Here is a 26,465-nt window from a genome sequence, read left to right as displayed (position 1 = left end):
AAGCAAAGGATGAGAAGGAAGAAAAGAGACAGAAATGGGAGGAGACAGAAGGCAGGGAGAGAAGAAAAAGAGAGAAGAGAGAGTCAGGAGGAGAGAAAGAAGGGAGAGAGGAAAATAGAGAAGGGGAGAGAGAAAGGAAACGATTTCAGAGGCTACAGGTCTCATGGCAGGACTCACATACAAACAGAATGACTGGAAATGGGATGAGGGAAGTCAAAGCATCTTCTCCCAACTCCCCCATTTTTTCAAGGGGGTCAGAGAAACTATCACTTTAAAAAGGATCTTAAACAGTCTATGGTCTGGTGAAGGTGTAGTATATACCCATTAAACAGTCTGCTGAAGCCTGTGGTACCTTCTCAAAATGTTTTTAAATGCGTGGAATAAAATGCATAGGATAATGAAGGAAACCAATTTTATAAAAATATGGTTATAAAAATATTTTTTAAAAAACACATTCATAGGCCCCAGTTGAAAAACACCTGGTCTAGAAAGAGTCCTTTATTATAGGGGCAGGGGACATATGCCAAAGGAGAGTAATAGTTATCCCCAGCCCAGAAAAAAAAATCAACAAAAATCTAAAACCTCTTTTCTTCCATTAGGGTAAGTACAGGAAATCGAGGTGCCTGGAGGTTTTAAGAAATTAAAAATAAATTAATAAATTGCCCCAGATCCCAAACCACAGCCCTGACATAATGGGGAAAGCTCAAAGCAATTTGGCGCTGATGTTGTTATCGAGGCAAGACTAAAGAGAACAGCCCTCTACCTGAAAGCTGCACCGTCTCTATCAAGGTTCATTCCACCGAACCATCTAATTCTGGTGATTTATGGCCAAGGAAATTGTCCGGGAAGTTTACCTCCTCCAGCCTGTCTGTTCCTCTCCTAGGAAATAATGCCTCTATCGGAGACTGTGTCATTATGGACCCAAGAGCCAAACACTACCTAACAGATGTGGGCATAGTTTCTTTTGTGCTTTTCGGGGGCAGGAGGTTTCTGCTTTGCTTACAGCCTGGTCCATATTCTCATGGGGAGATGGTGTCATAGGGACAGGCCTCTGACACCTGCCCCCAGCCCCTCCAGGGTGACCCTCCAATCTCACACTGCTGACATCAAACTGGAGAGCTCTGACTTCCATCTCTGAGTTTTCCACACTTCAGCAAAAGCTGTTTTGTTCTTAAATCAAGACTGGCAGGGTGCATGGGAGCATCAAGCAGTGGGGAATTCTCTTTTTTCCCCCCTTGGCAAGGGCCAAAGATCAAACTGACACCTGTTTACAGAGGGGTATGGGAGGGAGGCTGCTCACAGAAGCCAGGCTGGGAAATGGTCATTAATCTAAGCCTCATTCTGCATTTGAGGACCTTTTTAACACCAATCTTCCCTCCCCCCCCCCCCATATATACCTTGACTCTCACTGACTCTCCAACTATGATTTGCAGAGTGCCTTCATTCCACCTCTTCCCTACCCCACTCCACGAACCTAAACCACACCAGGCAATAGCTTGGAGCTTTCTCTGAAGACTCATCTATATGCCTGCCGACTTCCCCATCCCCAGCACCGGTGAAATGCTGGCCCATCTGTACTGTCTCGGGGTCTAAAACCAACCATTTTATGAAAACTTATGTATGCACAACCATCGTCTGGGCACCACTGCAGGTTGCAGGGAGAAATCGAGCAAGCGAGAGACGTCTATTTTAAACCTTGACTAGAAGCTCTAAGAACCTGGCTGGAAAAAAAAAAAATAATTGTGCTTTGGCCTGAGCTCAGCTTTGTGAAGGAGGGAGAGAAAGAGAAGGGGAAAAAAAAGCACTTCAACAATTCCCTGCCTCCTGCCTATTTCAAATGTTAGTTTAAATCAGTTCTAATCATTTTAAATTAGAAGGGAAGAAAAAAAAATCTAGACCATTGGAACTTTATCTGGTCCAATTAAAAAAGAGAAACAATAAAGGTCCTTGCACAAATAAACTGGAATTTGCAAGCCTGCTAGAGATGAGACGAAGTATATTTTCTGTGTGTGATTTTGAGGACCTGTAACTGTCTAGAGGTTTCCCCCCATCTCAGTAGAAAGGACCAATACAAATCTCCCGTTTCTCTCCTCCCTTGGAGTCCACACTCTGGCCACCTACTCCAGCAATCTGGCTTCCTGGGGGCAACAAGGGGAGGATTCAGAAGGGCAAACACCTACCTGCCCGAGACCAGCGCCTAGAGGACTCTTCCCGGCAGCTGGATGAATGATTGTGTGTAAGAGCTCCAGCATGCCTGTACCTTTCAAGAGTCCTTTTAACAGACAGTGACCATCACCCGTTGGGGTTATGTCAGACACACAGAGCGATATATGAGTTTAAACATCCACATCTGATACCTGACCTCGGGATAAATTATCCAAATTAAGCCTAATGGCCATTTTAAACTAATACCTTGCTCTCCAGACAATACTCATTTGTTAGTCTGCTTCAAAACCACCTGGCTACAGATTCAATCTGGGGGACCAAACAGAAGTTAAAGTTGTAGCTGGGCTCCCAAGGATGTGAAACCCTTCTGCCAACATCGCCCTTCCTGAGAGCTAAAGGGTCAGGCAGAGACTAATTAACATCTGCCTTTTGACTCTGAACCCTAGCTCCTACAGAAGACACAAGAGAAAGTGCTGGGGAAACCACCTTTTTATCAGAAACTGGGAATAAGGCCTCAGACACTTGATAGAGAGACACATAAGGCTTTAGAGAAGGAGGTGGCTGTGCAAAGGGAAAAACGAATTCCTGGCTCCAGCCAAAATGTTTTCTCTCCCATCCGCCTCCCCAATTCATTCAGCATCCTTTTTCAAAGAGACAATTAAGAGAAGAAAACACCAAGGTGCAGTAGGGGAACGGGAGGGGAGAGGAGGGGATACTTTATGAGCCTGCAGATAAGGAGCAAGGTGTGACCATTGGGGGGGGGGCACTCATTGAAGAAGACCAAACATATACTGTCTCTGGGGAAAAGGGACTGTGTTGAATGGAAAGACCGGGATTGTAGTTGGTGCTAAAACTCTGCTAGGCAGGCAGGCAGAGGGCTGGAGACAGAATAGCAGACACACCGAGTGTCTCTCCATCCCCGAATTTACCCTTCTTTCTAGAAATCTTCCCCCCCTTGAACAGAGGCTTTCTATCCAAGGGGCTCCGGTCACTCTGGGGACAAGCAGAAGTGTGTGCGTGTGTGTTGGGGGGCGGGGGTGGGGGGAATGAACTAGGTCAGCTTCTTCATTCTCACCCTAAGAAGGCTCAGGGCTGGCTCCCCGACTGTCTGTAAACATGCTCCCCCCCCCCACTTCTCCAGACCAGGCTCAGTCAGAGAGAGGGGTGCGCTGCGCAGAGAGAAATAGAAATGCCGGGGCTCGTCATCTTTATGAACTTTCCTATTTCCCTCCCTAGCCCATCTCATTCTACCAAAGAAAAGGGGTTCTGATCTCATCGGGGAAGCTTGGTTCTTCTGCGTATACCCGGCCAGGGAAGAGGTTGGGGTATCGACGTCCATCTGGGTTAATCCCTTATAGAGTGAACTAAGCAGCCCCTGCAGGCTCCCTCAACCTATCTATCACTGACCCCTCTCCCCACCTCCCCTTCTCCCTCTTCCTCTCTCTCTGCTCTACCCCTTCTCTGTCCTTCTCCTCCCCTTCGCCTCTCCCACTCCCCTTTTTTCTTCCTGCCCTCCCCCCTCCCCTCTGCTTCTCTCTCCCTTCTTCCTTTCCCCTCTCGGCCTCTTTCCTCCTACCCTACTCCTCTGTCTCCTCTCTTCTCTGTACCGCTCCTTTCTCGCCCTTGTTCCCTTTCCCTTTCTCTCTTTGCTTTTCTCCAGTCCGAGTCCCCCACTCTGTCCCCATCCTTTCACCCCCCCCATTTCCCATCCCTTCACCCCCTTTCCCTTTCTCTCCGTCTCCTCTGAACCCGAACCCCTTCGCTCCTGGGAGCGACCTCTGCCCCCAGCCCCGCTGACTCCAGAAAGTCAGCAGCAGCGGCGGCGGCAGCGGCAGAAGCTGCGAGCAGCGCAACCTGTCTGCTCCCCAGCCCCCCTCCCCTGCCCTGCCCTGCCCTGCCAGCCTCGGCTCGCCTCCGCTCCGCTCCTCTCCGCGCTCCGCCTGCGGCTCCAGCCGCTGCCGCCGTCACTGCCGCTGCAGTTGCCTGGGCTAGGGACACCGGGCCACTTACGTGTGCTGCTGGGGGAAGCTGTAGCCGAGGGCGCCGGGCACCGGGAGGACGAGCAGCAGCAGCAGGAGGTGGAGGTGGAGGTGGAGGTGGAGGTGGCCGCCGCTGCCGCCGCACAGAGCCCGGGCGAGCGAGGAGGCGCCGCAGGTCGGAGCCGACACCGCCATGTTTCCATGAACGACTCCGCGCCCAGCGGAGCAGAGCGGAGCGCAGCGCAAGCACCTCGGACCGGGGAGAAGCTGGGGACCGGCCGGGGGCCGGGCTCCGGGCCGCCTGCTCGGGCCTCGCCTAGCTTCCCTGCGCCCTGCGCTCTGAGCGGCGCTTCTGCTGCGCTGTCCGGAGTGCCTGCCCCAGGAAGGCAAGGCAAGGCAAAGCAAGGCAAGGCAAGGCAAGGCGGCCCTGGGCAGGAGAGCAGTCCCGGGGCTGGGGCCGGGGCTGGGGCTGGGGCTAGGGCAGCGGCGACTCGGCTGAGCTGCGCTGCGCCGGGCTGGGCAAGGCTGGGCTGCGCTGCCCTGGCCAAGCAGGCTCAGCTCGGGCTCGGGCTTCCGCCGCGGCCGCTGGAGCAAACACACTGAGCGAATACAAACTGATACTTTCCTTCAAATATGCAGCCGCCAACCTGCCCGCCCGTCGCCGCCGCCGCCGCCGCCGCCGCCTCACCCTCCGAGCGGCCCCCCCGCCTCCCCCCGCCCCCCGGCCTGGAGCCGCGCCAGTGCTTTCCTCGGCTCCAGAGCGCCTCCTTCCCTCGCTCTCGCGGCCTTCCACCACTCCCCCTCCCGGGCCGCTCCGCTCCACGAGCCGCCCGCGCGCGACATCAGAACCGCGCGCGCGCTGGGGACGGGGGGAGAAGGGGGGCTGGCGACCGAAGGAGGCGGTGGTAGCGACGGCGACGAGCGGGCCAGAGCTGCAGCGCGCTCCCGGCTCCTGCGCGCCCCTCTCACCTCTCGCTGTCTCACTCCCCTTGCCCCTTCCCCGAGCGCACACGCCCCTTCTTCTAGAACCCCAAGCCCCTGACCTCGATCCCCTACATTGCCGGGTAGTCAGTAGCAGATCTCTATGACATACACACGTCTTCACTCGCTCTGCCTGTCAGGGCCTCCATAGTGAAGTCCAGCAGAGTTTGTCCTATGAACGTCCCCCCAGCTCATACTGGCTCTAAGCCTGAACGCTCCAGACCCCCAGATCTCAGAGTTCTCAGGAGAACAAAACCAGAACAGGAGCTTACGTTCTAGAGGAGAGGTGGTTACAACAGTGCCATAGATTCAGAACTGGACTAAACCTTAGAAGTCACCTAGTCCTTCTCCCTCATTTTACAAATGAAACTGAGACCCAGGGAGGTTCGTTAAGCGACTTGCCCAAGGTCACAAGGTGGTTAGCAGGCAAAGGTAACATTGAACCCAAGTCCTTTGATTCCAAATAGAGCGTTCTTTCCATTGAACTACATTGCTATTCCAAGTATGCAAATATATGTACAAGGAAATGTGAGGAGAGGGAAAGAGTCAGAGACAGAGACAGAAAGACAGACTTGAGTTTAGGTCCTCACCACCTCTTCATCTAGACTACTGCAGCGGCCTTTTTTTTTTTTTTTTTTGGTCTCCCTGCTTCCAATCTTCCCGTTCTCCATTCTACCCTTAACACAGCAGTCAAAATAATCTTCCCTTCCCTGTTCAAAAATCTTCAAGGACTCCCTATTGCTTTTGGAATGAAATTCTAATAGGCAGGCATGGAAGGTCCTCTGCAATTTAGCAGCACATTTCTAGCCACTGCATCCTACTCCCTCCCCTTTGTGAACTCTAAATTCCAGCCAAAACGGACTGTGACCTAGTCCACAAACATGACCTCTTCACTTGCGCTTTTGTGACTTTGCACCAGCTAGAATACAATCCCTTCCCATCTCTACTTCAGATCTTGTCTTCCCTCAAGAGTCAACTCAAATATTTCTCTGTTTCTCTTCTTTCCTTCTCCTCCTCCTCCCTCCTCTCTCCTCCCTCTCTTTCTTTATCTCTCCCTTTGTCTCTGTTTCTCTATCTCTCATTCTGTCTCACTCTTTCTCTATCTCTCCTTCTGTCTCTTTCTCCCTCTTTCTGTATCTCCCTCTCCTCTTCTCCTCTGTTCTCTTCTCCTCTCTCTTCTTTTCTCTTTTCTTCTCTCTCTCCCTCTTTTCTTTATCTCTCCCTTTGTCTCTGTCTTTCTGTCTCTGACTCTGTCTCTGTCTCTTTGTCTCTCCCTCTCTCTTACCCTCTGTCTCTGTCTGTCTCTGGGGAACACCTTACCCAGAAAAGGAGAATGTGAAGAAACACTAAGATAAGGAGGAGAACCAGGAAAGAGCAGTGTCACTGAAGCCCAAAGACAACTCATCTCAAATTGGTGAACATTGAAAAGCTCAAAGTTGAATCAAACACTTTCAGTCAAACCCATCTGAACTAATGAGCTGTTAGAGCAGCAACATTGCTGCTTACCCAGTGGGATTTGATGCCAGAAAGCTTTCATCATGATATGTGGTGTCTCTTGTGGCCCTTCTCAGTGAAGGTTTGGAGATCCCACTTGTTACTGCAGCCCTAATAACCCTGCCCCAACCCCAGCTCCAGCCCTAGCCCCAGCCCCAACCCCTGCCCCAGCCCCAGCCCCAGCCCCTGCCCCAGTCCCAGCCTCTGCCCCAGCCCCAGCCCCAGGGCCTGAGCTTTCAGGAGCCAGGTTCCTCCATGGGTCCTTTGCACAGAATAGGCCCCAGTATAGCCCCAGTGACTTAGATAAGCCACTAAGATTGCAGTTGTTAGGACTTCTTCCTAAATCTCACAGTCAGTGTAGGGGTTGCCAGAGGGTAGAAAATGCTCTTCCTGGGTTGGCTCAGACTAGGGCCTCCTGAGGACAGGGCTTTATCTCTCCCCCAGTCCAGGGACTTTCCAAAGGCAAGGGATGTGTCCAGACTGGCAGGGTCCATAAGCATAGGGCTATGTCTCCACAACAGACCAAGGGGTTCACCTTCTCCTCAAACTAAGGGCTCCTCAAATGTCAGGGCTGCCTCTTTTCTGAAAGGGGTGGCTCCATTAGGGCAAGGTCTGTATCTCCTCTCATTCTGGTGGCTTCTTGAGAATAGGACCATGTCTTCCTTGAGACACGGGGTTCCCTGAGGTCAGAGGTGGTTTATTCCCTCAAAACAGGGAGCTACCAGAGGGAAGGGATAGTGTCTCTGCTTCAGACTGGAGGGTCTCCCAAGGATACCCCTGGTCAGGCTTTGGGAGATGGGAGGAAGAGCTGTAGGAGAGAGTGAGCCAGAAGAATCTCTCTCTCCACATCAGGCTTAGCAGGATTCACTTGTCACACTATCTGCTGGACCTGCACCTCCTCAACTCTGGCCTCACACATGGCTGCCCCCAGGCACTGTGTGACACTGCCAATCTCCTCCTACAGCTACTCACTCTACAATAGATCTCAGCCTTGCCACCCACCACTGAGAGAAAAAAACAAGTTCTCTGCCTCATAGGCTACTCCTACAGTGTCAGTGGTTGGGGGATTGAGCCAGAACTGTCGACGAGTCAGAACTAATCCTAGTCACTAACTCTGCCACTGACTTGCTATGAGACCTTGGGTAAGTCATTTCCAATCTCTGGGCCTCAGTTTCCCCTTTGTAAGATGAGATGAGATGATCCCTTCTCATTTTCCTAATTTATAGAAGTTCTACCAAAAGGGGCCTTTAGAAATCAGTTAAAACCCTTCATTTCAGAAATGAGCAGATTGAAACCAAAGGAAGGGAAGAGACTTGTCTAAGGTCATGAAGCAAGTTAGTGGCAAATAAGAGATTTGAATCATTCTCTGATTTCTTTGTGGGAAGAACATAATAAAGTTATTTCCCTCCTGGACCACCAATCATCAAGAATCTTTGTATAGTGAACATTTCTGATATAATCATAGCATTCATAGCTTCAAAAAATGCTCAGAGATCATCTTATCTAATACCCTTATTCTAAATGTGAAAATGAAGAAACTGAGGCTGTGAAAGATTACACAGGTATCAAGCAGCAGAGGCAAGATCTGAATTTAAGTCCTTTGGCTCAAAATTCAATTCTAGATAACTCCAAGAAGGAGCCCCTTCCTCCCCTCCCTCAGGGATCACTTAATAAACAAATGCAACATTCATCCTGGAGTAGAGCTCCCAATGCCCTGGCAGCCCAGGCTGATGTCCCAAACAGATTTCCTGAGCTTCCCTTTTCTGCCTTCACAGACCTAACAGTTTTCCTGAATTACTGAAATAAGTTTGAACCCAGATAGATAGCATCTCTATCTTTTGCTGAGAACTGACCAGCTGGACATTTCTGAAGCTAGCCTGGCAAAAATGACTGTTTACATGATTCAACTGCCTTGTGGAAATCCACCCTTTCTTGCCCCCAGAGTTACCAACACCCCTTTCTGGTCCATGCCAGGCACTGTCAGGTAGTATGCTTTCATGCAAAGAGAACTGGATTTGAAATCAAAGGGCCTTGCTTCAGATCCTGGCCCTGCTTGTAACTCCATGTGTGTGACCTTAGCAAATCACATTACTTTTCTGGGTCTCAATTTCCTCATCTATAAAATGACAGGCTCAGACTGAATCATCACTAAGATCTCTCCTATCTAAATTCTATGATCCAATGAATATCCAAATCCAAAGAAATGTAAAGCATAATCCACAGTCCTTCACTTCAAGAAGCTTGTCTCCCATTGGGGAGAGAAGAGCCATACATATGATCTTGGTTATATAATAAAACAATCCAGAGTGTGATTTAAAATAATAAATGCTATAAGGTCTCAGAGAAGGAGGGATCAACATGAGCTAGGTCAGAAGTTGTTACTTGAGTTGGGTCTCAAAAATCTGGGAAGATTTGGAGAGGCATAAGGGAAGGGAGGACATTCTATACTGAGGGCATTAGGGGAATGGTAGAGAGACTGACCAGGCTAGAGCAGAGGGCATGACATATCCAGCAAGATGGCAGATTAGGTGCTTTCTACAAACTTCTTTAACTCTTCAACTTCCCCTTCCCAAAGGAATTATACATCAGGTATAGAAGAATTACAGCTAAATCTGTAGGAGAAAAATAGAACCCCTCCTCAAGGTAAAAAGCTTATGAATTTATACAGGAGAGCTGTAATAGCGAAAGTCTCACTCAGTGTGCCACTAGCCTCCATGAACCCTAAACAGCCAGAACAAATAGCAGACTCCCAGATGTCTTTATGTAGGGGCCTCACCTGGTATAGGGATCTTCCACAACTGCAGTAATTTCCTAATACCCCTGTTTCACCTCAGCAAGAACTGGCAGATGTAAATTCTGCCCAGTCACTTAAAGGACTGGCAGTATAGGTGATCTACAAAATAGACACTATAATCCCAGCTGGGACCAAGCCTGTCCCACCAGAAATTATTCAGCCCAATGATCTCTGCATCCCTTCAACTGAGGAGGCTGAGACTGCATTGCAACCCAGCCTCAGGGGTCTGCTCACCAGCAACGGGGAAAGGTAAAGAAAATGAGTAAAGGGAGAAAATAAGAAAAAGGCTGGAGGACCACAGATATCAAGAGAAAAGGCTTCAATAAAAGCCTAGCACAGGAACACATAAATCATCAGAGAAAGAAGAATGAGTAAAACATCAAAGAGCAGCCAAAGCTCACTTAGCAAATATTATAATATGAAGGAAAGCGAACCAATAGTACCGGATGAAAGACAAAAACCTATGGTCTCCCCAGAGACCATGGAACAGCAACAAGAAACTCCAGGATGATTCAAAAGAGAAATGAAATTCATAATAGAAGAAATTACCAGTGAATATTGATCAGAAATCGGGATTCTCAACAAAGAAAATAGGGCTCTCCATGAAGAATTTAAAAGCACAATGATCAGAATAGGGAAAATTAAAGTTAATGTAATGGACTGTCTTTTGGAAGAATTTGAATAATAATAGCTAACACTTATATAGCACTCTAAGTTTTGCAAAACCCTTTACATATTTTTAGCTTGTTTGATCCTCACGACACACCTGTGAAGTAGATGCTATTGTTATCCTCCTTTTACAAATAAAGAAACTGAGGCTGAGTTTAAATGTCTTACAGCTAGCTGAGAGAGGACTTGAACTCCATTTTTTCTTAAGTCCAGACCTGGTTCTATCTACTCAGCTTCCTACCTGACTCTAATCTGAAGCTGTATGAGAGAGAACACAAAAATACTAAAAGGGAGAAAAGGAGGCTAGAGGAGAAGCAAATGGTAACCATAGTAAACAACAACAGCCACAATACATGAATTATATAGAGGTTAAAGCAGCTCACCTTGATGATAGTATGAGCAGAAATGAGTTAAGGATCGTAAGTCTCCTGGGAAGTCCATGACAAAAAAAAAATCTGATTACAATAATGCAGGAAATAATAGGAGAAAACTGTTCAGAATTTCTGAATAGATTAAACAGCGTATTGGAGAAGAGGGAGAAATCCATTTAGAAAGGTGAGTTGGAACTACCCAGTGAAGAGTAAATATCATTGAATCATGGATTAAAACCAGGAGGGACCTCAGAGATCACCCAGTTCAATGCCTTCTCTCATATTACAAATTAGGAAACTAGAAGCAGAGGTTATATGACTTACTCAAAGTCACACAGCCAGTAGGTAGCAGAATTAAACTTTGAATCCACATCATCCTAAACTAAATCCAGCAGGCTTCCCTCCATACCAGAGTTTGACCTTGAACCTGTAGGCATTGGATCTGATAGTCAGTGTTTGAACTGGGGAGTAATGTGATAAAATCAGTATTCTAGGAAGATTAGTCTGCCAAAGTGTTCAGGATAGATTGAAAGGGAAAGGACTGGAGGCAGAAAGAAAAGGTAGAAGGTGATGAAGTCCTAACAGAGTGGTAATATAGGATGAACCTGAAAGACATTCCTAAAGGAAAATCAATAGCACTTGGTGACAGATTAGAGATAGAAGAATGAAGGAGAGAAGTGTCAAAGATGACTCAGAGGTTAATATACAAATCTCCCTGGGAGGGATAACACCTCTAGTCAATATTAGTAATTTACATCTTAGCATGAATGAATGTCTGATATTCAGATGAAAGAAGTTTTTATGGTGGAGGCAGAGGAAGTGTGATCAAGAAACACAGTTATTTTCTAAGGATTTGAAGAAAAGGAATTGCCAAAAGGGAGGATGAGTATACAGTGGGTGCTGATGACCAGCTTTGCCTATTTCAAATTTTTGTCTGAAACCTCTGTTGCCGACCAGAGATGGGGCACACAGGCAGTGTTGGATTGGGCACTGGGGGTTTGGGCTAATATCTGGGGTGGGGGGAGGAAGTAATTCCTCTCATTTCTATAGAAATGCAACACTTCCCTCCCCGCAAAAAAACACCCCACACTGCTACAGTTTGTATTAGTGTCAGCTGAGATTCACATCTAGAGGAGTCAAGTTCTTGATCCCAAATTTTAAGAAGGACATTGATAAGCATTGAGTTGATGCTATATGATCAGGTAAAGGAACTAGAGCTGTTTGATCTGAGAAGAGACAACTCACTGGGAACTTGATAATCGTGGAATAGTTGAAGGACTGTCATAGAGATGAAATATTAGACTTGTTCTGTTTGGTCTAGATAGAAAACTAAGGGCTATGAGTAGAAATTGAAAAGATGCAAATTTAGATTTAAAGGAAGAAAAATTGCCAAATAATTAGTTATGCCCAAGTAGCATGGGCTATCTTAGGAGGTAGTGAGCTCCCCATCACTGGAGATCTGCAAGCAAAGACTGGATGACTACTTATCAGAATATTATAATGACATTTCTTCTTAAGGTACATGTTGGACCAGATGGCCTCTGGTGTTTCTTCCAACTCTCAAACTGTGTGTTTTCCCAAATCTCAGCATATACTCAAATAATCTTGTCAATGTGGAGTGTGGTTAATCCATTCCCATATTTCCTTCTTTCTCTCCTTTTATTTGTCTCTTTTTCTCTGTCTTTCCTTTTCCCTTTAGAATGTCATTAATGAAAAGGATCTTCGAGATCATCTAATTTATTTTACAGAAAAGGAAACTGAGACCCAGAGAGGGAAAGATGTCTCCCCAGGCCAGTGGCTAAGTGAAGAATAAAATTCAGGTTTCTTGATTCATGGTGCAACAATCACTCCATGGTCTACAGACACTTCCTCTCCTTTTGTCATTTCCCCTTCATTTTGTTATCCATCTTTTCCTGTCTTTTCTCTTGAATCTCATTTTCCCCTTTCTTTCTCTCCTTTCCTCTTTCATATTTTGCTGGTGTGGTGGCTACAGCACTGCAGTCAGGAGATGTTGGCACAAATTCTACCTTAGACACGTTAGCCATATTATCATGAGTAAGCCAGCTCCTCAGAACTTCAAGTCAAAAAGCATTTATTACAAATCAGCAAGCATTTATTAAACACCTACTATTCTCTAAGCACTGGGGCAAAAATGTTCCTGCCCTCAAGGGACTCAATCTAGTGTCCTCAGTTTCCTCATCAATAAAATGGGGGTGATAATGTAAAACTGGAATAATTCCATCACTCCCTTCCTTGAAGAGCTGTTGTGAGCAAAGTACTTTGCAAAACTTCAGCTGCCATGTAAATGAATAGTTATTATTTTCCTTACCTGTCACTTGCTTTTTTCCCCATAGTCTTCTCCCTCACTTCCTCTTTGGCCTTTTAGTCACAGACTCACCTGAACTGGCAACCTACTGCAAATTTATTAGTGAGTTAAAGACTTACCTCTCCCAAATAACATATACCCACTTTTAACATGTTCCTTCTTGTGCCAGTGCCTCCAGGTGGGAATTGGGTGGCTCTGGGAAGAGGGAAGGGGAGATATTAATGATCAGTTACCTCTTTTGTCCATGATTAGAGCCAGTCCTTCCCATTCTCACTCCCAAAAAGACAGCCACCATGGGCAGACTCTTTTGTGAATGATAACTTAACCATGCTCAGAAATGGGTTTGTTCAATGGGTAAAACACTTTTTGATCAGGGGGCTGGGTCTGAATACCTAAGCAGGAAGGGGACGAGGCAGCTGGGTATTTGGCAAAGTTGCAACTCCATCCATGACAGATGTGTACCTAAGTGCACCTAATTATAGGGTGCAGTGTTGAGTGAGAGGCTGGAAAATTTCAGTTGACACTCCGTTAAAGGAAGACAAATAAGAATTGGAGGTAATTAAGAGTAAACAGATAATAATAGTTTACATATTCTAACTTCAGAGGCTCATACTTTCTATTGAGACTTCCCCAGCCTGAGCTCCTCAGTGGATGATGTATGGGCCCTGCTTCCTGCCAGATATTAGTATTTCATGGAGGAAAAATAATGCATTCCATGTTAATAGAAAAATAATAAGTGATTTGTGCATTTACGGAGGGTTCCAGCTCCAACCCCTTCTAATCCAGACGCATGGATTTAGAGATATAGGAATACAAAGATGCAAAGCAGATGTGGTCACCAAGTGTGCAACGGTTAAAAAAGAGGAGGGTGGGGAGTGGCTGCCAAGTACCAAAGAGGAGGATACTTCCCTAGGAGGCCTAAGACATCACTGGATTCGTGTGTATGTGGTGTGTGTGTGTGGTGTGTATATGTGTAGTGTGTGTGGTATATGTGTGGTGTGTGGTGTGTGGTGTGTGGTGTGTGTGTGTGTAGTGTGTGTGTGTGTGATGTGTGTGTGGTGTGTGATGTGTGTGGTGTGTGTGTAGTGTGTGTGTGGTGTGTGTGTATGGTGTGGTGTGTGTAGGGGAGGGTTGTGTTTAGGGGATGGTGAATGGGGCTAGGTCTACCTTTGGGTCCTTTCCTTAATCTCTCCAAAAAGCTTTCCCTTAAACCTTTAAATTTGGCTCCCTGATTTGAGAGGAACCTCAAGAGGCCAAACCTCAGCCCCATATCTTTCTTGAGCCCCCCAGGTGCCTAGGTTCGTGTTTGGCTATGCTTCTCTGCTTGAGGAAACAGAAGAACCCAGAGTCCAGTAAGTTTTCTTATAACTTGGTTACATTGGGAGTCCCAGAAGGGTGGAGGTAATTCTCAGAAAGAAAAACTCCATTCAATTGGGCAAACCTATTGTTTTCTTTTTTCCTCAATAACCCTTTCATTATCTCCTTCTCTTCTTCCCCCAAATGTCAACCACACCACCTTAACCTGTAAAATCCCATGAAATCAGAACCTGGGCTCCCCAGGAATTTTCCCACTCCATAAAGTGTTTCCATTGCTCCCACCCAAGGTTACCCACCTTGAGTCCTTCACCCTCCAGAAGGCAATGGTATAGGGCTGTACTGAAAAGAAGCTGGGTTCAAATCCCTGTTCAGCTGCTTACTGCCTATGCAGTCTTGAACCCACAATTTCCCTTTCCTCAGTCTCAGGTTCCCCATCTGAAAACGAGGGGGTCGGACTATATCATAGGTTCTTAATTTTTTGTTTGTTTCATGGACCCCTTTGGCAATCTTGTTAAGCCTATGGATCCCTTCTCAGAAACATGTTTAAATGCTTAAGATAGAATACATAGGACCACCAAGGAAACCAACTATGGTGAAATTTTTTTAAAGGAATTACATGGGCCCCAGGTTAACAACCTCTAAAGTTCTTTCCCTTGCTAGATCTTAGGATGCTATCCTGTGACTAAGCTCATTTTCTAGTGGCAGCTAACTAATTCAGGAAACTAATTAGTCTTAATATGCTCCTGAGTGATGATGGATGGGCTTAATTGCTCCCCTTCCCAGGTCAGGAGGGCATTTTAACAGAGAGATATTACTTTAGCCTGTAATAGTAACTGTACCAGTGGAAGTTCAGGCATCATGACATACTAACTGTGGACAGATTGGGGAGAAGAGGATCCCTCTCGCCATACCAGATGGGTGGCTGCCTACTGAGAATTGGATGTAAAGAGACTTTGTTTCAAGACCAAGTAGAGTTACTTGCTTCCTATGTGCCCACTGCAACCAATGCCTCTTCTCTGAGCCTCAGTTTCCTCATCTATAAACTGGGAGGATGGAACCAAAAGAGCATTGGGCCCAGGAAGACCCAGAGGCATCTTGCCTCAGATACTTACTAACTCTGTGACCCTGGGCAAGACACTTAAGTTCTCTTGTCCTTAGTTTCTTGAGTGAAATTCGTGTAATCTATGGCCACTAAGGCACCTTCTAGCTCAAAATCTATGATCCCTTAGTCCTATAACTTTGTAATCTATGACAGATTTTGAGCATCAGACTTCTGTCAGAGGATGGGTGAGGCCAGCTACAAGCCCAGGGCCCAAAGGAACAGGGTTTGCCCCAGGGCTCGTGGTCCCCCACCCATCAGAAGCTGTTGTGGCTGGTGAGATGCTTTGAACTCCAGTCTTCAGGAAGCACCTGTCAGCTGCCACCACTGGCAGGCTCATCCCTGGCTCCTCCGGGACACTGGTGCCTGGAGAGATGCATTCTTTACTATAGGATTTTGCTTGTCTGAGTGAATGAACATAGCTGGCTTTGCTAAACAGGTGGTGGGCTTTTCTTTTATCTGTCTCGAAGGCAATAATATGACTAATATCCTTCATCCGAGAGTTTTATAGCATCCTTCATGCAATAATTAACCCAAGTTCAATTTAGCGCTAGTTACTATGATAAATGAAGCAGCCTGGGATTTAACCCTTTCCAGGGACACAGGCTGCTCATCCATTGGCAGACCCATAGAATTTCAGAGGTGGCAAAAGGAGGCAGTGTGGGGTCCTGAAAAGAGGGCTGACATTTTTAAAATTAGAACTCAAAAGACTAGGTTCACATCCCAGGTCTACTGCTCTGTAACCCTGGGACCTCAGGCAAGTCCTTACCTGAGTAGACCTCAGTTTCCTTATCTACAAGATGAGGGGCCTGAATTAGATGATTTTTAAGATGTTTTCCAGTTCTAAATCCCATGATCCAAGAGCATCCAAGAACTGCCAGACACCTTTGAGGTCATCTAGTCCAATCCTGTGTCTGTCCAGAGGGTATCCATAACTTTCCACTCACCCAGGTTTGCAACCTCAGAACCATCTTCAGCCTTGTCCTCACACCCCATCTCTAATCAATTACCAAGGCTTGTCAATTCTACCTCTACATCTTCATATATGCACCCTTCTCTTTACCCACATAGCTAAGGTCCGTATCACCCACTGTCTAAACTATTGGATCCAAATGTAAAGTAAAATACTTAGCCCTAGCACATGATAGGTACTGCATAAATACTTATTGCCTTCCATCCTCCCCCATTGAAATGGCCTCCTATCTGGGTTCCCTGTCTCCAGCCTCTCCCCTTTCCTTTCCCTCCTCTTTGCAGCTGCCAGGTTGAGGTACTTAAAGCATGTCACCCTACCCCTATCCCTGTCAAGAATCATCAGTGGCTCCCTATTGCCTCTAACATTTAAAACCTTTCACAATCTAGTTCCTATTTATTTCTCTAGACTGGTTTAATATTGCCCTCCCTCACACACATCACAAACCTAACTAATTGCCCTGATTCATGTTTCCTGAGAACAATCTTCTACATCTTCCTCCAAAGTCTTCACATATACTATTCCCCAGGCTTGGAATACTCTCTTTCTCCTCACCTCCACCTTCTGCAATCCCCAGCTTTCTCTAAAGCTCAGCTTAAGTGCTACCTCCTATCTTTCCAGAGGCCTCTGGTGCTTAGTGTCCCCTCCCCCTGACATTACACTATATTCATTTTGTATTTACTCATCTGTGTAAAAAGGAGAACAAGATTCCTTCAAGTAGAATGCAATTCCCTTGAAGGTAAGGACTATTTCATTTTGTTCTTTCTATCCCCAGAACCCAGCACAGTGGGTATGTATCATATAATAGGCACTTAATAAATACTGGTTCAATTGAATGCCCTTGTATTATAGATAGGGAAACTGAGGTCTAGAGAAAGAAAAATTACTTTCCTGAGTGAATCACTTTCAAAGCTAGGTACATTACTCAGGTCTTATGATTCCTGGCCTGGGCCCCTTGTTGGGAGTCCTTTCTTCCATTAGCAGTGAGAAGACTGAGTTTACCGCTCACTGGTTAGAAAGCCCAGGAGCATGGGCCTTGTCCCTCCCCTGCCCATGGGGGAGCAACCAGCACTCCATCCAAGATCAGGATGGTATGAGAACATCTGGGACAGAGCAGAAAGTTCAGTTGGGAGATGCTCAGCCCTGGACCATGCACTAGGCCAAGGGGATCCCACCTGAAGGCAAATGGCAGGGAAGTTAAGGAGACAAGACACATAGTTGGAAGCAATAGCAAACAATGCAGGACAGAATATAGCTAAGTGTTCAATTGTGCGGCACTGATGAGTAGGAGCTTGGAGAAAGAGAGAATAAAGTGGGCTAGGGTGGAAGCTAAAATCTTCATGGGAGAGATAGGGGCCTCAGCTGGGTTTTGAAGGCATCTTGGTTTAGAGGAAAGAGCACAGGTCTAAAGTTCGGCTTCAGAGCAGGAAGGGAACAGACAAAAATGATCTGGTTCCGTTTTACAGATAACAAAACCAAGACCCCCAATAAGGAGAGTGACCTATAGCTGGAAGGAACTTTGTTGTTGTTCAGTTGTTTCAGTTGTGTCCGACTCTTTGTGACCCTATTTGGGTTTTCTTGGCAAAGATACTGGAGTAGCTTGCCATTTCCTTCTCCAGCTCATTTTACAGATGGGGAAACTGAGGCAAACAGGGTGAAGTGACCTGCCCAAGGTCATACAGCTAGTAAGCTTCTGAAGCTAGATTTGAACTCAGGAAGATGAGTCTTCACCACATCACCAAGATGACCTAGAATCTTTAGAAATCATCTAATCCGAGTACCCAAGCCCTGAATTTTACAGATGTGGAATCAGTGGCACAGAAAAGATAAGAGGGTGCCTAAGACCACAGCTATATGAAAATTGAAACCAGGTCTCCTGATTCTAAATCTAATGTGTTTTCCACAGGAACCTGCAATGGAAAGAGTGCTGAACTTGGAATCACTGGACCTGAGTCAAAGTCCAGGCTGTGTTCCTTACTACCTGTGTGTTGATGGATAAGCTACTCACCTTCCCTAGACATCAGCTCCCTCCTCTATGAGGTGCAGATATTGAACTCAATAACCTCTCAGGTCTCTTCTAGATATAAATTTATGAAATTGTACTTGATCATTGGGCAGCTAGATGGTAAAGTGGATAGAGGGCTGGGCCTGGAGTCAGTAAGATAAGTTGTGCTAAATTCAAATCTAACCTCAGACACTTAGTAGCTATATGATCCTGGGCGTGTCACTTAATCCTGCTTACCTAAGTTTCCTCATCTGTAAAATGAGCTGAAGAAGGAAATGAAAAACCATTCCAGGGTCTCTGCAAAAAAAAAAAACTAAAACTAAAACAAAACCCAAATGGGGTCACAAAGAGTTGGACATGATGAACAACAAATCTGATCATATATACAGCAAATGGTTAATAAATGTCCATTGCCCTTGAATTTCTGCCATTACTTCCTGATTCTCAAATCAATAGCAGGCCATTGGAGCTTGGGTGTTACTAAACTCCTTCAGGATCACAAGATTTAGAGCTGTGAGAGAAGTTAGAGATTATCTAATCTACCCCAATTTCTTTTTACAGAGGAGAAAACTAACACTCAGAGATTTTAAATGGCTTTCCCAAAGATCTCACAGGCAATAAGTCACAAATTTGCCAAAGAAAAGTCAGCAAGTATCAGATCTAGGATTTTCCATCTGATATGATGTCCTTTAACTCCAAAGTTCAAAGACCTAAATTCAAATTCTAATTGGATTAGAACTGGCTGTGTGACCTTGGATAAGTCACTTGACCTCTTGGGAACTCTGATTCCTCCTTTGTTAATTGAGGGCCTTGAACTAGATAAGCTCTAAAGCTCCTGTCAGTTTGAATAGTATCTGATTCAAAGGACTGGTAAGATTTATATGGACCAGGAAGATGATGGGGGCATTGGGAAGGGGGGAAATGGGGAAATATTTTTCATTTCAGGTGGGGAATTTGTTGTTGTTCAGTCATTTCAGTTGTCCAACTCTTTGTAGCCCAGTGGTTTGCCACTTCCTTCTCCCTTTACAGATGAGGAAACTGAGGCAAACAGGTTAAGTGACTTACAGATAGTAAGTGTCTCAAGCTGGATTTGAACTCAGGAAGATGAGCCTTCCTGACTCCAGGCCTGGTGCTCTATGCACTTGTAGCAGCAAGCACCCCAGCGTCCTCAGGGTAGCTGCCAGTACAGGTTCTTAGATCTGCTTTGATAAAGGAAAGCAACTCAAAATGGGTTAACAAGGTTACTTTAATCAGTCAAACATGTATCTTTATCTAGTTCAGGGGAAAAAGGTCAGCACCCCGAACTTCAGAATATACAGACAGAATTATCAAGACAGAGAAACAGATCAAGTAGACAGTTTCCAAACTGTCCAACCATTACATCCATACCAAATCAACATCTGGGTTTTTCAAAGCCGAGGGTCTCTCAACAACGGGCTTCCCAGAGTTTAATCTGATCAAATCACAGAATACTTCTCAAAGTGAGCCCCAAAACAAAGCTACACATCAGGGCTTATATAGCCTTCTCCTGGCTCAGAGAATGTAACCACCTTATTGACCCACTGACCAATCAAAAAGTATCTACTGACAAACAAGCCTCCCACCCCAGGCTCCAGGTGCACTTTAGCCTAGGGGCAGGGAAGATTTTCAAAATTTACATTCCCATTACAGCACTGCACCACCTAGTTGTTCCCAGGTTGGGGACACAAGGTAAGTAAAGATACAGAGGTGGGCTTGGTATGATAATACTAGAAAGGTAGTAACTATTATTATACTCATTTTGCAGATGAGTAAACTGAGGCTTATAGAGGTTTATTAATTTCCCCAGGGTCACATAGGTAATAATGATAATAGCTGGCATTTATATTAAACTTTAAATTTTACAAAGCACTTTACATGAGTATTTTAGTATTCTATCCTTATAACAAGCCTATGAGGTAGGTGCTGTTATTGGTCCCATTTTTCAGCTAGGAAAACTGAGGCACAGAGATATTAAGTGCTTTGTTCACACAGCTTGTGTCTGAGTTATATTCCCAACTCTAAGTTCAGAAGTCTTATTCATCACTGTACCTAGTTGCCTCTAATATGAATATGGAGTGGGGCATTTTTTCTCTTAAAAAAAAAAAGTCATATAATTAACCCAAGAGTAAGAGGGAGGGATGAGATGATATCTTGTGGTCCCTTTCGCCCAAGGACTTTGTGAAGAATGTAGCCCCACAGAAGAGACTAGGCAAGGTTCTGTTTGCAAATATAAAGAGGAACAAGATGACGTTAGGCATGGGCACTTTCTGGGTAGAGGAGTCTGTGGTTCCAAGAATTGCAATTGCCTCACTCTTAGAAGAAAAAAAAAGAATGTAAAAAGAAATTGATTTGCTCCTTGGTCATTTACATGTAAGTGCAGAGTCATCCACCCTGCCTTTGCTGACCTCCCATTCCCTAAAACAGTTCTGACTTGTGAGAAATGGAGGCTGACAAAGCATTTGTCCACTGACAAACCCTTTCCTCTCTGGGCAGCTTGGGGGACTAGATTCTCCTGAGAGTCTGCGGCTCCCCCAGGGCCTTTCTTTTGTTTCTCTCTCTTTCCCACAGAAACTCGGGGAAACTATATTCTGGGGGCTTCTCTTCCTCTATGTCCACCCCTGCCCTTACCCATTCTACTATTACCCTATTATTATTAGATCAGGGACCATGTGTTCTCCTTATTCTGTTTCAAGAGCTTGATAGACCCCCTAAAGGTCTATAATGCCAGCCTTACTGATGAACTATTCAGAACTTAGGAGCCCTCCCACCCAGTCCATTAAAATATCTTCAATCATTTAAAGCAAAGGTCCTTAATCTGGGATCAATGGACCCCCAAGAGGTCCATGGATAGATTTTAGGAGGTCTTGGAACTCAGATGGGAAAAAATTACATCTTTATTTCTACTAACCTCAAATTGAAATTTAGCATTTCCTTTGATTAAGAATTATAAAAATGGGGGCAGCTAGGTGGAGCAGTGAATAGAGCACTGACCCTGGAGTCAAGAGGACCTGAGTTCAAATCCAGACTCACACACTTAACACTTACTAGCCATGTGACCTTGGGCAAGTCACTTAACCCCAACTGCCTTGCCATCCCACCTCCAAAAAGCAAAAAAAAAGTTATAAAAATATATTATCCTAAGAAGAGGCATTAGGTTTTTACTAGATTCCAAAGGGGTCCATGACACAAAAATATTAAGGATTTAATGAGTCTCTAAAAATCTCTCCTCCTCTCTTGGAATAATAAAATCACAGAATGTCAGTGCTGGAAGGAGCCTTCAGGGTTATGTAGTTCAGAGATATCAAACAGGAGCTTTCTCCATTCCTAGGGAAATATTTAACAAAATAAACAAACATACAATAAAACATAGATAATGTAAATATGTGGCTTTCTACATCAATATGTGGCCCAAAGGGATTCTTATATACCATTTAATGGTCCCATTTCTTTTTGAGTTTGACACCAGAGATTGTAGTCCACCTTCTTTACCCCCTGTGGAAGCATTCTGTATCTTTAAAAAAAAAAGAAATTAAAACTTTCAATTATTAAGCATGTGTTTTCTTGCCCATGTACCCCTCCCCTCATTGAAAAGAAAAATAAAACTCTTGCTATGAATGTGTGTAGTCAAGCAAAGCAATTTCATTGTCTGTGTCTAAAAATGTGTGCCTCATTCTGAATGTTGATTCTGTTACTCCTCTGTAAGTAGGTGGGTAGCAGAGATCTTTAGCAGTTCTTTAGAACTGTGGTTGGTCATTGCATTGACTGGAGTTCCTGAGTCTTTCAAAGTTGTTTGTCTTTACCATATTGTCATTATTGCATAAATTGTTCTTCTGGTTCTGCTCACTTCATTCTGTGTCTTTTCATACAAGTCTCAGGTTTCTCTGAAGCCATTCCCTTCATACTTTCTTATAGCATAATAGTATCTATCATTTTCATATATAAAATTTTTTCAGCCTTTGATGAGCACTCCTTTAATTTTAGGAATTCAAAATATAGTCTCCATGATTCTAAAGGTCATTGTCTGTGATGGAGAAGACAAAAGCACATTTTTCTGGTTGGCAGCAGTTTTCTTAGAATGTCAAGGTCAAGAATGTCTTGGGATGGTCCCTCAGAGATCATTTGGCATACCACCTTCATTTTATCAATCAAGAAAATGACATCTAGAGAGAGAAGAGATTTGGCCAAGGTCACACAGTTAGTAAAGAGCAGAGGTGGAAATGAAACCGAGATCTTCTGAATCTTCAGAATCTTCAGAGTCTTCCAAGTCTATTGTGCTTTCCAGATCACTATGCATCCTCCAAGATCTTTGTTCAAGGTCTCCCATTGCATCCTGGGTCATCTCCAGTCATCCTGATGAATATATGGATCCAGATGGCTCTGCAGGAGAAAGTGAGGCTGGTGGCCTTGCACAGCCTTCCCTCACTCAAATCAAAGCCAACTGCAAGTCATGTCAACGTTTACAAACATAACCTTATGGATAAGCAAACTAAATCCCATATTAATAGACATTGTCATCTACCTTGGCTTATATAGTAAATCCAAGGTAAAGCTAAGACCAGAACCCACCTCTCTTGGCTCCTAGTTCAGGGTTCTTTCCACCATGCCAGCCTAGCCCTTAAGATTCATCCCATTGTGCAAAAATTCCCAAGACAAACACATTTCCAAAGCTATTGCAGGAAGGAGAGAAGGAGGTTCAGCAGAAGTCCATTATGGTGTGTGAACCAAGGAGTCCTGATCTCTGCCCATTGCTCTCTCTATGACCTCTCAGTCCCCTTGCCTTAATCTTCCTTAAAGGAAAGAAAGAAATGCTCCCCTATGAAGAACATTAGGAACCCAGTTCAACTCCCCAAATAAATAAAAGCACAGCCCCTGTGTGAGCTGCTGGCCAGGGCTGACAGCCTGTCTTTAACTCACTTAGAGATTTGGGTTTTTTCCCCCTCCAGGTAAAAGTGATAAGTGTCAATGCCAGCTCCTTCTCTAACTCAGAATCTAACTGCTCTCTAGGACTTCAATCAGCCACCTAATGCTTACCAGTCCAGAAATGTAGCCTCCTCTACTGCAGCTGAGAAAACTCCCATGCAATTATAGCCTCTCATGACTCCTGGTCTTCCAGCCACTGCTAAGGATGTGTGTGGGGGTAGGGTCCCTGCCCACTGGGAGCTCAGAGCCCAAGCCCATCTGACTGAGAGGATAGGCAGAAACAATTCTTTCATTTTTAGGGATCCCATCATGATTTTGTCATTCATTTATTCAGTCTACACACATTTATTAGTGCCTACTTTATGTAGCCACTGTGCTAAGTGCTAGGGCTACAAAGAAAGGCAAAAGACACACTGATTTAACAAATCAATACAAGATACTGAAGATACAAATACAAAAACTGAGATGGTGCCTGCCCTCAAGGAATTATATTCTGCTAGGGATAAACAACAGGTAGATAGATAAGTGGATGCAAAAAATATATACAAAGTGAATACAAAGTAATTGGGTAACAATAACAACAGAAGTAATCAGAAAAGGCTCCTTGTAGGAGATAGCACCTGAGTTAAGGCTTAAAATAGTCTAAGGATTCTAAGTGATGTGCTTGAGGACCTAGTGCATTTCAGGCATGGGGACACCCTGTACAAAGATATAGAAGTAGTAGATCAGTACCAAGAAAAATAATCACTCTGTTTGGAAGTGGGTATCTTAGAATGTCAGAGCTTGAAACAATATTAGAGATGGTCCTATCCCTTCATTATAGAGAAGAGAAAACCGAAGCCTTATGAGAGGAATACAGGAAAGGCGATAGCCGTGATCCCAAGGGTGTGATACTGTCTTGGCCTCATTCTCCACCATCTTAGGATGCAATACTAAGTTGTTGCCATGTGTGAATGTGGTCCTGTACCTCTAGCCTAACCCTAGCCTGAAACTCTTTCGCTCCTGTCCCCAGGTGGTAATTTGCACCTCTTGTTCCTTCAATGCTATCACTTCTCCCAGAGTAAACAGCACCTCCCTCTGCATATCCCTCCCTATATTTTGGCCCCATTCAGTTCAAACTTGCTCCTCCCCTGTTGTTTTCCTCCTCTGTTCTCTAGAAGCCCTATTTGATTGTTGGTAATTATCCCTTTATCCTTGATTTCTTCTTTTCCTGCTTTTTTTTTTTTTTACACCCATTGAAGCTTGGTTTCTTCCTGGAAAGGTTACATCCCTGGCCACCAGTGCTGGTTGCCCCTTCTCTCATGCTCTTAGAGGTGGGCCTGACATTAATACATTGTTAATTCAGATTAAATTTGGGGATTAATGAGGCACTTATAAGTCATTGAGCAGTTAACAGATGGAGGTTTACTTAGTGCTAACATAGCAAGCATGTGCATGAGTATCCCTTTAACCCAGCCTCATTTCCATACATGTCTGATCAGCGGGGCAAGGGTGGTGACCTTTATGGTCTTCAAACATCCAACAAGTTGGAGGGGCTTCAGCCCCCTCACATTCCCCACCAAAGGGACTTTCTATGCTCTTAGGATACCAGGAAGCTGCTTCAGGGAGGGCAAGGGCCAGTGGCGTTCTGCACAAGCTTTTAAGGAAAGCTAATCCCTGGGAAGAGGAAGAAGGGAACCCTGGTAGATATTGGTGCTTTCACACATGCCATAGATCCAGGCTGGGAGGAGTAATCTGCATATGCCTTCCTACCAGATGTCATTCTTACACTCTCCCTCTTCCATCATTACTCAGCATCCCTACATCTGTTGAAGTCTATTCCATCTATCTGTACCATTCAGTCCACATCCTTGATGTGATGCTCAACCAGCTGCCAATTCAGTCTACCTCATTCCTCAAGGAATTCAGTCCCTGGATCAGTCTTTGTCTCTAACCCAACTCCTACCCTCTTATCTGGGGACCTCAATAAATACACATTGATATCCTCTCAAACATCCTCCCAGCTCATCAGTATCCTCAACTCCCTTGACCTACATCTTTACTCTACTTCAGGCACCCCTTGAGAGTCATATATGAGATCTCATAATCATCCATAACTGTGCTGCCTCTATGGTTTTTAACTCAGAAATTCCCCTTAACTCTAAGCAGAATCTTCCATCCTCCCTTTTCTCCCTCTGTCTTACTCTTCCTAACCTGTTCTGAGTACTCACTGTCACTTCTGGTCCTCTATCCACCCCAGTTTTCCTAATCAGCACCCCTCCTTTGGCCTCACTTCATAGTCTTGACCCAATGGTTGGCCAGTTCAGCTCTAAATTGTGCTTCACCTTCCATGACCTTGTCCTTTTGTTCTATTGACCTTCACAGTCCCAACTCTGGATCCCTCCCGCCATCTGAATTTTCTGCTTGTATCCTGAGCTGTTGAAAACTAATAGAGGAAGTCTTATCACCCTGCTGACTTTCCTCTAGTTCACATTTGCTAATCTCAACTGGGCCTTTGTTGGGCAGTTGGTACATTGTCCAGCAAAACTTCTGTTCTTCCTTGATGAATCATCTCTTCCACTCCCTTCAAGGGATGTTATAGACCATTTCTTTTCTTTTCTTATCATGCTTTTTTTATTTCTACAGATGTCCTTGTCTACCATATTATCAGGAAAGTATCAGCCATCAGTCAGAAGCTCCCTCCTTTCTACTACTCTGTAGCTCAAAACCCCTCTTTTCCTTAATTCTAGTCTCTGAGAAAGAAGTCACAAATCTCTTTGTCAAGACCTATTCCCATCTCATCCCTTCCCATTTCTTCTTCTTACCTTTTCTCTCTGATCTTCAACAGTGGCGCAGTAGATAGGGTGCTGGTCTTAGAGTCAGAAAAATCTGAGTTCAAAGTTACTCAGCCTGTTTATCTCAGTTTCCTCAACTGTAAAATGGAGATAATAATAGCACCTTCCCCTCCCCATCCAGGGTTGCTATGCAAATTAAGTGAGATACTATTTGTGAAGCATTTATCTCAATGTCTGGCATGTAGTAGGTGCTATATAAATGTTCCCCCCCCCCCCCGCTTTCTCTCACTATCTCCCAATCTACTGGTTCCATTTCCCTACCTACTCAACGTATTCAGGTCTATTCTAGCCTTACAAAATCTTCGCTTTACCCTGCTGCTTCCTCAAGCTATTGCCCCACATCTCTTTTCCCTTTCACAGCCACATTTCTGGGAAAAGTCTCTTATATTCATTGCCACCACTTCCTTACCTCCATTCATTTCACTTCTCAATTCCTTTGCATTTGGCTTTCAATCCCAGCATGCAAGTGAAACGGTTCTTGCTGAGGCTACTAATTATGTCTTAACTGTCGATACCGTT

The 26,465-nt window shown here is 45.0% G+C and overlaps 1 protein-coding gene across 1 annotated transcript in view; it reads right to left on the bottom strand.

Moving 5' to 3' along the window:
* Positions 1-4,811, bottom strand: part of CACNA2D2 (calcium voltage-gated channel auxiliary subunit alpha2delta 2) — a 442,652-nt gene extending 437,841 nt beyond the window's left edge. Inside the window, exon 1 of the mRNA XM_069095393.1 lies at positions 4,177-4,811. Within this exon, the coding sequence (XP_068951494.1) occupies positions 4,177-4,340 (164 nt within the window). The 5' untranslated portion in view covers positions 4,341-4,811. The remainder of the gene's footprint in view (positions 1-4,176) is intronic.
* Positions 4,812-26,465: the final 21,654 nt, after the last annotated feature.

Source organism: Petaurus breviceps, unplaced genomic scaffold (genome assembly GCF_028583685.1).
Source record: "Petaurus breviceps papuanus isolate PSGF00001 unplaced genomic scaffold, PetGlider_PUasm1.0 227, whole genome shotgun sequence".
NCBI lineage: Eukaryota > Metazoa > Chordata > Mammalia > Diprotodontia > Petauridae > Petaurus > Petaurus breviceps.
The sequence above is the reverse complement of the archived record's forward strand: the minus strand, read 5'-3'. Positions and strand labels throughout refer to the sequence as shown.